This window comes from Primulina eburnea, chromosome 7 (assembly GCF_022965805.1).
Source record: "Primulina eburnea isolate SZY01 chromosome 7, ASM2296580v1, whole genome shotgun sequence".
In the NCBI taxonomy this organism is placed as follows: Eukaryota; Viridiplantae; Streptophyta; class Magnoliopsida; order Lamiales; family Gesneriaceae; genus Primulina; species Primulina eburnea.
Genome location: NC_133107.1, coordinates 3,521,924 through 3,534,623, shown reverse-complemented (window position 1 = coordinate 3,534,623; position 12,700 = coordinate 3,521,924). Strand labels below are relative to the sequence as shown.

Below are 12,700 nucleotides of genomic sequence, written 5' to 3'. Positions count from 1 at the left end.
AAATACGACCCGTGAAACTGTCTCACACAAGTTTTTGTCTTTCTTTAAGGTGAAAATTGCAGACTTTGTCATATTTTTATCTCGTTATGTTTTGATTATCTATGTTTTAAAATTTCAATGTTAGTCATTCACTCAATTTATTCTAAATTTTGATAATTTTATTCAGTTATCCTAACAAAGACCGATCGTCACGTTAAAACATGACTAAAATTACAAGAAAGTTAAAGATAACAGACTAAAAAATGACAACATGAAAAACCAAAATTAAAAACAAAAACAAAATTACACAAGTGAATTGCGTTTTCCTTAGAGTAGGTCTCTTGTGAGACGATCTCACGAATCTTTATCTGTGAGACGGGTCAACCCTATCGAAATTCACAGTAAAAAGTAATATTCTTAGCATAAAAGTAATATTTTTCATAGATGACCCAAATAAGATATCTGTCTCACAAAATACGACTTGTGAGAGCGTTTCATACAATTTTTTGTCTTTTTCTTTACTTTACATTCTTGAAAATAAAAACTAGTTTCCTATTGGTATACATCGGAAGTAACTTTTATTTCAACAAATGAGCTACAGTAAATTTTTTGGCGAATACAACGAAAAAATTGCATAGATCGAAAACAAAGATTGCGTGAATTACTAGAATCTTGCAACTTTAATTTTATCATAATAAAAATTACAACTTGTTTACATTATAATTTTTTTTTTAAAAAAAGTTACTATATTCGAGCATCGCATTTCTTTGTCAACCAACCAGAACCAGTACAACATTAATTATCATTTGCTTATATCATGTTATATATACTATTAATTAAAGTTGATATCTCCATAACTTTTAACTAATTTGAGTTTTAATTGATTTGACGAATCTTTATTTACAATTTCAGTTATACATTCGTTATATAACCATTTTAAGATAATTATTCAATTTCGCAAAGCGTACTATATATAGTACATTACTATCGGCTTAAAATGTGTCTATGATAAATACACTCAATCCGGCATTAGAAATTAAAAGATAAAGAATTAACTACAAAATTTAAGTACAGCTTCAAGTTACACCGCTTCTTCCGAATAATGACATAAACTCAGATTCCGATCAACTCCGATGTAAAATGAACTAAAACTATATCACTGGGGTAAACAACTGCACCCATTGGAGACAATAAACCATTGGAGACGAATTTCTCGATCAACCCAAGACTTGCTGGCATGAATGTGTTTCTACCAATACAAAATCGCCCAGTTACTGTGATCAAGAGGCATATTGTCAAAGTCGATCACACAGTTATCGTGATCTTTTCCTTTTCAGAACTTATGGAGATAAGGTGGTTGGATAAATAACTCCCCGATACTTGGAACTCAACAAAGGGCAGAAAGATCACATTTTCTTTTTTCTATGATATTGTAATCCAGTCAAAATTCAATATTTGATCTGTCATGAAAGCACAAGCGGGTGTATTGAAACTCCATTTCTAGCGGCAGAAATACGTCCCCACCTACCTAACCGTGGCTCCTGTCCCAAAGAAGACACGCTTCAACGTTAGATTATTGGAGCAATACTATCAGCTATCATGATAAGTCAAATCCTGGCTACAATTCAGGTTCCATAGTAGCCTTTTTGAAGATAATTCATATAGTTTTCATGTATAAAGAGAAGAGAATGCATCACCTGCCCAACTCCGGCAATGAGAAATTTTCCAGATTTTGCGAAAGCCAAAGAATTTACGAATCCGACCTGCCATACATTGAGATATAGGATCAACAGCTATAGAAACCAGATACTTGATGTTGGATAATCAAGCCCCAAGAAGCCAACTCATTCAACAGGATACCAAAAATGATGAATACTTGGTTAAAGACGAAGTTGAAATTTATTTTAACAAATCTGCTTCACCTGGACCAAGGGTTTTAATCATATGAAACGAGAAACTACTACCCTGAGTTTTAGGTTTATGTTTAATAAAAGACAAAAATTCCACCCCTGAAAACAAGCATGATACTAGAGTGCCAAGTTGAAGGTCTTCTGAGGGTTCAGACAATGAGACAAACTATTCTAAATATTCAAACACCAGTGGCACCTTCTGCGTGGATGATTATGCATCATAAGCACACAACAAGAATAAATCAATCAAATTAAAAGATAACACCAAACAAATCAAATCCAAACGCCAAAGACATCAAAATCTGAAAATGGGAAGGAGAGGCAACTTTTAACGTCTTATATATAAGCTGTTTAAGTGATATCCATGTAAATCACATCTTCACGTTAAATCAAGAAGCAAAAGTTAAAAATGACAATTTAACAGAAATAAGATTACAATATAGTCACAATAGGACACAATAATACAGACCAGGGGGAGCTCAAACAAAGGAGAGATGCCTTTGGACTCGTTCTCAATTTTCCAAAGCCGTATCAAACCATTTCCAGCACCTGAAGCAGCAAGATCACTGTTTCTGCATACAGTGATTGAGTTAACCCAAGAAAGAGCTGTGGAACCAAGTTTCTCTAAATCTAGGGCATTGTTTTCTGCAGAAGACCAATTTCAATGAGGAACTGAGTCAAAGTGTCGCATACTACCACACAATTAACTTAGAAACACGAAGTTTTGAACATTGAGATGAATGGCAATCAAAGATCACTTGCCTTTATGGCCATTGGATAGCCCATTATTTTCAAAACTGGGAACAGTCGCCGGGGCATGAGCGTTTTTTACAATATGAACAGGCTTCTTACGCATTACATTCCAATGTTCGATGCTTCCATCATCGGAACCAGACAGGAATTCATCATTACTAATAAAGCAGCAGCATTCGAGGGAAGATGCAGAAGCCCGAAATATTAATTGTGATTCTTCTGGAACCTATTTTCCATATATCATAGGAAAGATAATCAAATGATAAGAATAAACATAGAAGTTTCCACAAAAAGGTCAAATGAACTTGAAAAGAAACCTCAGCCAGGTTTAAAGTGTAAGCAATGATTAAGGAAGCAATAAAAATATTCAAAATTTCTTATAATTTCAGAATGGACACTATGGCTTCACGTCTGAAAGCAGGGGATAAATATCTGTTTCTAAATTGCATCTCTTATTTTTTTATCAGCTATAGGCTTGTGCAGTTAATTTTGTCCCTTTCTTATTCTAGTTGGGCAAAGTTTGCAAGGCAATGTCATCACTAGAAAGAAAAAATATACAGCACTCGACACTTCCATAAACCCAAGATCATTCTCACTATTGTTTCAATCTCTTACCAAAAGACTTTATATTACCTTCCACAAGTGCATGGTCCGGTCACGTCCAACAGTCAGTACACGTTCTTTCCTCAAGCTATCAATTGTTAACACCTCGCTTTGGTGTCCAAACAATGTGTTTATGTAAGTTCTATCTTCTGCATTCCAAATCTTTATAGATCTATCTGATGAACCTGAAAAGAGTTCTGAAGTCCCCTGTCTAAATGTTAAGCAAGAGACAGGTCCTTTGTGTCCCGGAAAAGCCTGCAGATGATGAAATTGGTGAGACGTGCCATTAAATTACAACCTAAATATTTCAGTAAAATATTCTGTTTAGAAATAGAAGTAGTATAACAAGTGTGTGAGATACAATAATAGTTAATAATCAGCAACATCCATGACGTCTATTAACTTGTTAAAAGATAGTGGTCTTTCAAAAATAGAATAAGTAATTATCAGGATGCTCAAGTGGAAGAACTCTGCAGGGAAAGTCAGTGTGTACAAATCATGATTGTCGAAAAATATTTAGAGGTACTTTTTTGTTGCATTTTTCTGCCCCCTTTTTCCTTTTCCAAACGAAACCAAATATGACACACTTTTTCCCCCCAAAACATGAACTTCACACATTTTACATCTCCCAACATGGTAATTACTTCTAATTTACATGGCAAGAGTCCCTAGAAATATTCTACTACCATATTACCCTTCTAGTCTACTATGATAAACTGTGTTTAAAAGTATTAAAGCTACCATACAACTTTAGAAAAACTATATGCACCTGAAATGGCATTATTAACTTAGTATATTCTTGCATAAAATGATATCTGCTAAAACTACAATTCTCTCCCAGAAACAAAACCAAACATAGCCCAAAATTTCATTGACAGAAGTATGGCCCCCACCCGGTAATAAATGTATACATGTGCTAAAACTTCCACCAAAATTTTCAGACAAAAAATTTTAGCATATAGGATTGGCAGCTCATCTAAAAATACCTGGATATGCTCTCGTGTACGCACGTCCCACAGATGAACATGTCGATCTAAGCCTCCACTAGCCAAATACCGTCCATCAGAGCTAACGGCCAGTGCTAGAACATGCTTGCTATGCTTAGTAGCTCGACCTTGTGGGTCCTTTAAACCATGAGACTTTAGAACTTCATCACTAGGCCATGTATACTTTTCAGCTTTCCCATTAATGATATCCCAATGTTCAATGGCACCATTCTTGGAAGCTGAAAATCCTCTCGAGTCATCCTCAGATAGAGCCACAGCAGTAACAGGTTGCTGGTGTTTTACAAGAAGCTGAAATCCCTGGCTTGGTTCTGGCTTTTGAACCCTGTGGATTAACATACATGTGTAAATTCTATTTGGTCGATATAACATTAAAAGAATTAAATGGAAGTTAATCAAAATGCACACTCGTATATGAGCATGTGTACGCGCTAGGCAGTGCAAGTGGCTTTTGCATATGAGAGATGGCAATCAAGCTACGAATACAGTACGCTAGCCATGTAGATAGGACCAAATTGCCCAGATTTAAAAAAGAACAACCATCGCACCTAACCCATTCAATATCTGAGACTATTCAACTGACCTAGAATACTGCAACCAAATTCAACCCAGTGCTTCAAACACTCAGCATCAGCATTCTCTCGCCAAAAAAAAGATATTGATCAAATGAAAAAACTTATATTTTCATTCCATTGGCTGTGGCACTGGAATTTCTACTAACCCAATCCATGTGATGATCGGAGGAGCAAAAGTGTGTAATTTGAGTAGTTGACATGCCAAGAGCAATGGGCTCCTGTGGGATTGTCACATCCCCACAACAGATCACAAGCTGGATTACTTTTGTAGCGAAACATAGATTTGAATGCATTAACAAATTTTAGAAATCTGACAGGAAACAAATTACAAAAATAACTCGATCAAAAAATGATCAGCTATTGACTTTCACCGGTGCCTAAACAATTAATAGAGACGAACAGAAATATCTGAAACTGAAACGTTAAAAAAAAGAACAAAACAGAAATGTATCAAACTAAGATATCTCCTGAAAAATCTAATTTTTAGCACCCCGTTGTCTCTTGTCACAAAATACACCAACATTAAATTCCAATCACTCGATCACTCCAAAGACGAGAAAACATCAGATAACAATTTAGCTACAACACTCCAATAGAAACTCGTGCATTTAGCTAAATCATTAGAAGCAGAGTCCCCAACCGAATGATAGTTAACTAAATCTTCCGCTAGCATTCCAGCAACAACGTCAATAATTGCGTAAACGACTGCTTAGGAAAAACCCAAACTTTCATAACAAAAACGCACAATAACAAGAAATACCTTGTTGCAATAGCTCTACGGAGGCGGCCGCTCTCTTCCATCTGCTCTTGCTGCAAAAGCTTCGCAATAAGTGAATCCCTCTCTCCCTCCCTCTCCGTGCGAGCTTCCTCCCCGTCCTCCAATCCATCTTCTTCTTCTTTTCTCATCTTCTCCAACATTGCGTAAGCCAACCGCTTCCTCTTCTCCGCCGGCGTCTCCTCTAACTCTTCTTCCCTTTCCTCCTCTCGCCCCCTATCACCATCCGAATCGAATGCTTCATCATCGCTGCTTTCAATGTTTTCGTCCCCTCCATTTCCAAACTTACGGCGCCGCTTCGAATCAGAATCTTCGAAAAATGGATCGCGTGCAACGGAGAACCGCTTCTTATTGCTAAACTTGTCCTGTTGTTCCGAAGTTTTCTTCTTCTTTAGATGTTTGCCCTTCATGGCTGGTGATCGAGGACGTGGGTATCGAGTGGCAGCGGCCAAAATGATGAATGCTCCTCCGTAAATGGCTTCGGAGATGAAGTAAAAACTTTATAGACAAAGGTTTAGCTGTAGGGTTTTGTGACGTCCCGGCATATATTTATAAACAATTACGACATAGCCCATCAATTTAATCAAATTACAATTATTGCTCGTGTGAAAATTTAATAGTTGATGGATTCCCTGGATGTGGCAATGGTAGGGTTGTCCGATCCGAATCGAACCGAATTGAAACTACTGACGTCAAACAGACCGAATTTTTTCATCAAACAAATCGATCAATTTTAGCTTTTAAAAACAATTATACCTAACTGATAAAATATAGGTTATTTAGTTCGATAACCAAAATAATCGATGTTTAAAAAAATTATTTTTTTATTAAAAAATTAACTACTCATGTAATTTATTAAATTCAACGCTTAATAATAAATTTTTGAATAACCATAATGATTTAAGATTTATAGTAATAAAATTTAACTTTTGTTTAAAACTCATTATTTTTTTAGAAATGGTTAAAGTTGTAAAAATATCGACCTAATAATAATTAGAGTGAACCTTATGTGAGACCGTCTCACGGATCTTAATCTGTGAGATGAATCAACCCTACCGATATTTACAATAAAAAATAATACTCTTAGCATAAAGAGTAATACATTTTCATGGATAACCCAAATAAGAGATCCGTCTCACAAATACGACCCATAAGACCGTCTCACACAAGTTTTTACCTAATAATTATATAAATAATATCGGTTCAATCGATATCTTACATTTGAAATCAAACCGATTACATCGATTTGACCGATTACATCGATTTGATCGATATTTAAAAAAACCATTAACCAAACCGACAGAACCGAAATTTCGATTTTGATCAGTTTCGTCGGTTTTCTCGATTTAATCAATAATTTACATGGACACCAATGTTTTACAGTTACTCGACCAGTTAGGGTTTAAAAATTAATATATTTATAACATAAGTAATGTGTTTTTATATTTTCATAGTTATAAAATTCACACGATGTAAATTACAAATATATTTTTATAATAATATATTAACTATATCATTAAACTTTTTTGTTTATTTATATGTCTAGATAAAAAGATTCTGGAGTCAAAAATATGTATGTACTGCAATATTAGAGGACAAGAACAGACTTCAAGAACAATGTGTGCTAAATAAATTGATCGAACTGATTTTGTAACTAAGAGTTTTAACTTGAATTCCTTTGTTTATATATTATTTATGATTGTATTAATTAAACATTAAATATGTCAACATATAATATAAATATAATCGTAGAGTCCAATTTGTTAAATTTTGGGTATTATCTTTTTAAGTTTAAAAGGCCATAACGGCATAAAAAATTTAACGGGTCAGATATCGAATTCTAGTAGACCCAACAATCGGTCCAAGTTCCAACAAAACCGGATGGCCCATTATTCTCGTCTACTGGACTATTGGGCCTCGTTTGGTCCATAATTGGGCTCTCGAAAAATTAGATCGATAAATGGTCGAGGCAATCTGAAGAGCGGAACTGCCATAGACCACATCTCAGAGACGAGTGCTCCGAGAAGAAGAAGGGGACTGTAAATTCTCGAGGACAAAACCGAAAAATGAACAAGAAGGAGGTTTTCAAATTGGCGAAGGGTTTTAGGGGAAGAGCGAAGAACTGTATAAGGATCGCGAGAGAAAGGGTGGAGAAGGCCCTTCAGTATTCTTACAGAGACCGCCGCAACAAGAAAAGGGATATGCGGTCTCTTTGGATCCAGAAAATCAACGCTGGCACGAGACAGCACGGAGTGCGTCAATTTCTATGCTTTACTACGTTTATTTGTTTTTTTTATTTACTTTACGGGCTTGAAGATTTGTTATTTCTCTCCGGACTGTGTTTCCATATTGTTGGGTTTTTCTTGATTCTTGTTTCTGCTTTGATTGAAAAATGGTGGTATTTTGAATTTGGAGTGTATTGTCAATGGGAAATAGTGGTAAGTCTGGAAATCTTATTTTTTTATATAGAAAAAAAAACAATCATTCTCACCTTTAATTTTTCTAAATCTAAAAGTGTAAGTTTTGTTCCGGCATGCTCTGTGCTAAAAGCTTGATTCCTATTTCTGGGACTAAACTTTTGGAGATGAAAATTGGTGTTTTAACCATGGGGAATGGATATATGATGGGAAAACCCTAGGATAGTGAGAGGTACTTGCAATTTATTTTCCTTGCCATTTGGGAAGTCAAGATCTTTGCACATTGGTTTCTAATTAGAAGTTGACATTGAACTTACATTTCACATTGATAGCATTCTTCGGATGATAGTTTTGAGCTTCTGCAGCGTTGAAATCCTTGAATCTTTAGTTGACGCCTGATCAAAATTCCATGTTCTTTTTATGAGGTTATTCTACATGGAGAAAGTTTAGTTTGTGAGTTTGAGATTGCTTCATATCGTGTTCAGAAGTTATCTTTTCGCTTGATCACCTCATTTGCTTGACAGGTGAACTACGGAAATTTCATCCATGGATTGACCAAGGAGAATATTCAACTGAACAGAAAAGTTTTATCGGAGCTGTCGATGCATGAGCCCTATAGCTTCAAGGCCCTTGTAGACATTTCACGCAACGCCTTTCCCGGTAACAAGGCAACTCTGCCTCCCAGGAAAGAGGGTCTTGCTATTCTTGTCTGAAGTTTCTTTTGGGCTTTATTGGTCCTTTACTTGTTTTTCTCTTTGGTTGGCTGTTTCAACAGATGTGATTACAAAACTTAGCTAGTTTTTTCTTTTGGAAACCAAGCTACTTGTGATTGTTGCAAATCACAAATTCTTGCGCGAAGCATACCCTTGAATGTGATTTTAGAGTGTTTTTAGTTAGCTTTATGTGCACTTGTGGCTGAATTTTCTTGGAAGAAAGAAGAAACAGGCAGACCACCAGCTTAGGCCTAAACACCATCTTTTTTGTAAAATCACTGTCAAGTTCTCATATTCTATGAATGAGATGGTCTAATCTCAATCGCTTAGTATCAATTACAGAAGATCTACGGCCCAAAATATGTAGTGTTACCCCCTTCCCTGTTGGGTAGCAGGTTCAATCTCCTCTGAACCTTTCCCAGCTGAAAAAATAAAAGAGACAGTAGCTAGATTGGTTCAGAATATTTTCGATGATGAGTATACAGGTGAAGGTTATAAACCCGAAATTGCAAATACAACAAGTCTCTCTTACTTCCACTTTACAGAATTACCTCAGATTACGACATGATACAGAGTCCAAGCCTCACTCTACTCCTGAAAATTTATTGGACACTTTTGGCGCCTTGAATTTCTGCTATACTCTAAAACTAGGTTCAATTGTAAAATAAAGTAATCAACAATGGTAAAGTTCCATCAAACAAGGGAGAGAACTCAAGTTACACCATTACTTGAAAAGGTAACAATGCAATTCTGAAATTCTTGATACGTTGCAATCCCACAGTTCCCTACAAAAACCTATTACTTGATTTACACACATCTAACCCTCGCCAAATGCAACCAAAAAGGAAGCAGCAGAACCCACTAAAAGAAATTTTTGGGGTGCCTGACCCTCCTTATACTTTATCTTCAAGAAGCACTTTCTGAAGAATTAGGAGCTTCCTTTTCACAGTTGAGGTTGATCTTGTTCTTGGATTTATCACTTGATTCCTCCTTGTTTTGCTGGTTCTCATTCTTCTTCTGGAAACGACCTCCTGTTCCTCTGTTTCTCCTCAGCGCGTGCAAATGCCTGGATTCATGCAAGTATGGCTGCAATATTGTTCAAATGGGTAAATTTTGAGTTCAGATTTTTCAGAGAGCATCTTATGAGCAAAAATAAACTGTTTCTTCGCACCCGGTTCAGTGAAATGATGCCTGGTTTTAAAGGTCTAAAAACATGACTCACTTAGAAACAATACTGGTCTAGTTCGTTAAATAAAAAACATGATTATGAAACCAATAATAAATTAAACGATGATTGTCCAGACAAGAAAACGTACAATTCTCATGAAATACCTTCCTAGATTTCAAAAGTTTGTTTTCTGACTCAGCCTTTGCACGAGATTGTCTACGCCGCATGATGCCGTGATATTGCTTGGCATTGACGAAGACAGGCTCCTCAACTGTGCCTGTTGGCAAAGGAACACCACCCTGCTGAATTCCCATCAACTGAAGGTGGACCTTAATTGAGAAGGTACAGATTTGAAACATTCAGAAACATCTCTGCCAATATTATAATAAAAAGTGGACATTAGCGTAAAAAGTACCAAAGGCTGTGAAGGATAAGGCTGTGCTGGATAAGGTTGTGTTTCATAGGGATTTCTGTAGTAAGGATCTGGATATGGGTAAGCCGTCTGTGCCTGCAAGATATAATTCTTCAGGTGAAATAAAATAACAGAACAGGAAAGTACCAGCCAGCCTGCAAACTCAATAACATTATTTCCACGAAAAATTAACTAATTGGGAAAAAAAAGCACGAGCTGTATGGAAGATAATTGAAAGCATCTGATATCTAAGAAAGGAGATGAGAAACAGAGGATTTTGTAAATCAAATTTGAACTTGACAATTTACAAATTAACATGCAAAACGACCAGCATTAAATACCATAACATTTCCAACTCCAATTTGAGCAGTAGCCGCATAGTGCATTGTCGGTGGTATACCAGGATGTCCGTTGGCCATGGAAGAAGACTGGGTTTGGGATTCCGTGAGCTTTTGTTGCCCCTCAGCCTCGCCATTCTCTGAAACGAATATACTAATTAGATGACCCATACGTGGTTATATAAAATAAACTAGTCCATAAATTGGAAAATAAAAGAGAATCAAGCCCGACAAGAACCAACACAGGCTCATCTTCCAATTGTTTGAACGAAGTGACATAAAATTCATCACCAAAACATATGCCGAAATCTGTCGCGTAACAACCATGGGCAGTAGGCTGATCCAACATAAGTCTCAGCCCACACACATGCACCACTATTGGTCATAAGTCGTAGCCCATGCACCCAATTGAGACCAACACTTTAATAATCTAGGTATTAAACCCTGGAGGTCCTGGGTTCAAGTGTTGAGTGAGGCGAAAGAAACCATTTTCTAGGAGTGAGATATTCTATGAGTGACGGTGCATGGACATGTGTTACGGTTCATGCTGGATCAACCTACGACCCATGAATAGTAGTGGTGCGTGGATATGGACTGTGACTCATGTTGGGCCAGCCTATGACACATGGTCATTACAAAAAAAAGCTTTCAATTGGTACCAACACTTTAAGAATCTAGGTATTTAAGTCTTGAGATCTTGGGTTCAAGTGTTGGTGGAGGCGAAAAAAACTACTTTCCAATGATGAGATATTTTATGAGTAGACTTGTGCACCACTAGGTTGGTCCATGACCAGTAATGGTGCATACGTATGAGATGAGGCTCATGTTGGCCAACCTACGGCCCATGGTCGTTACATATTGGTTCCCGGGTTTCAACGGTTTCACATATTTTGATCCAAATAGTAACCTTTGATTGTTAAATATCACTGATGAAACATTCTAATATCTCATACTATATGAGAATAAGAAATCATCTCAATAACCCATGTTAGATCTATCTGTTCCGAGTTTACAGGAAATTAAGCATAAAAATCAGATCTGGAAGCTGTGTTCATTTGTTTTTTTTTTTTAAATCCTTGTGACCCTTACCTCAGTGCACGGCTTTGCGGAGGAAAGTTGTTAAACAACTTAGAACTCGCATATGGTATAGGAAAGAAGACCATAGTGTAATTCAATCAATGATATGTACGCAAAGTGCAGAGGGTTCTTTAAAACAAAATGATAGGACACATTCAGAAGGATTGAGAATGTTCTGAGGAATTCTATTTGTTGCACGTGATAACATATATGAGCCTAATAAGAGCATTGACAAATGAACATAGGTGTCTTTTCATGACAAACCAAAGTTCGTACCGTGGCTCCCCATTTTCAAGCAATTCAGTGGTTCGTATAAACTTATACACAAAATTCTACAGTAGGATAAAACGAGAAAAACTACGTTTCAACTTACCAGCAAGGTTGTGAACGGAGGAGGTCATAATGCGCTCGTCTCAGCGACCTACATCCAGGAGCCACAAAAAAATTCAGTAAACATTTTTATTGCAAACCCAAAAAATAAAATTCTTCTTTCACACGCATACACACCAAAAAACTATTAATCTGATCATCCCCAACAGACTTTTCCATCACAAATTCACAATGGATCGGCTCACCTAAGCACGCAATTTTTCCGGAAAAATCTACAGACTTCATCCAAACATTACGTGTAGAAGCAGCGAAGATTCAAAACAGTGAATTGCTGAATTTAGTATCCGATTTACATTCATCGCCATTATATTAAAAAAAAATAGCAATACATTTGAAAAATCAGCTGATTAGGGTTCGGGATTGGAAAATTTTACCTGGATGAGATGAATTCAATTTCACGAATCGTCAAACCGGCAATAATTCTCTGGTGCCTCTCTGGATCTCGCCCAGTGTCGCTCGAGGTTTTATTCTCTGTGGTTGGATGCAGGTTGAGATTGGCTGTGGTAGTGCGGAGCTCGAAAAGGGGAGGCTAAAATGTTGATGGAAAAAAAAGAGAATTCTATTTTTAACTTAAATTCGTACTTTC

At 36.5% G+C, this 12,700-nt stretch overlaps 3 protein-coding genes across 5 annotated transcripts; 1 reads left to right on the top strand and 2 right to left on the bottom strand.

Annotated features, from left to right (window-relative positions):
• Positions 1-1,390: 1,390 nt before the first annotated feature.
• Positions 1,391-6,137, bottom strand: LOC140836694 (U3 snoRNP-associated protein-like EMB2271). Its single transcript, XM_073202399.1, has 7 exons — positions 5,585-6,137; positions 4,232-4,574; positions 3,276-3,500; positions 2,652-2,868; positions 2,359-2,534; positions 1,677-1,742; positions 1,391-1,520 (listed from the first exon to the last, which is right to left on the bottom strand). The coding sequence occupies exons 1-7, from the start codon at positions 6,007-6,009 to the stop codon at positions 1,443-1,445; spliced, it is 1,530 nt and encodes a 509-aa protein (XP_073058500.1). The 5' UTR covers positions 6,010-6,137; the 3' UTR covers positions 1,391-1,442.
• Positions 6,138-7,572: 1,435 nt separating this feature from the next.
• LOC140836693 (uncharacterized) lies at positions 7,573-8,912 on the top strand. Its single transcript, XM_073202398.1, has 2 exons — positions 7,573-7,851; positions 8,541-8,912. The coding sequence occupies exons 1-2, from the start codon at positions 7,666-7,668 to the stop codon at positions 8,727-8,729; spliced, it is 375 nt and encodes a 124-aa protein (XP_073058499.1). The 5' UTR covers positions 7,573-7,665; the 3' UTR covers positions 8,730-8,912.
• Positions 8,913-9,422: 510 nt separating this feature from the next.
• On the bottom strand, positions 9,423-12,670 carry LOC140836692 (nuclear transcription factor Y subunit A-7-like). 3 transcript variants are annotated; one of them, XM_073202396.1, is made up of 7 exons: positions 12,489-12,659; positions 12,232-12,333; positions 12,098-12,145; positions 10,651-10,787; positions 10,313-10,405; positions 10,062-10,226; positions 9,423-9,815 (listed from the first exon to the last, which is right to left on the bottom strand). In XM_073202396.1, the coding sequence occupies exons 3-7, from the start codon at positions 12,123-12,125 to the stop codon at positions 9,636-9,638; spliced, it is 603 nt and encodes a 200-aa protein (XP_073058497.1). In that variant the 5' UTR covers positions 12,126-12,145; positions 12,232-12,333; positions 12,489-12,659; the 3' UTR covers positions 9,423-9,635. The 3 variants fall into 3 exon arrangements, with proteins under 3 accessions (XP_073058497.1, XP_073058495.1, XP_073058498.1); XM_073202394.1 differs by lacking the exon at positions 12,232-12,333 and having other exon boundaries at positions 12,489-12,670; XM_073202397.1 differs by lacking the exon at positions 12,489-12,659 and having other exon boundaries at positions 12,300-12,339.
• Between the last annotated feature and the right edge of the window lie 30 nt (positions 12,671-12,700).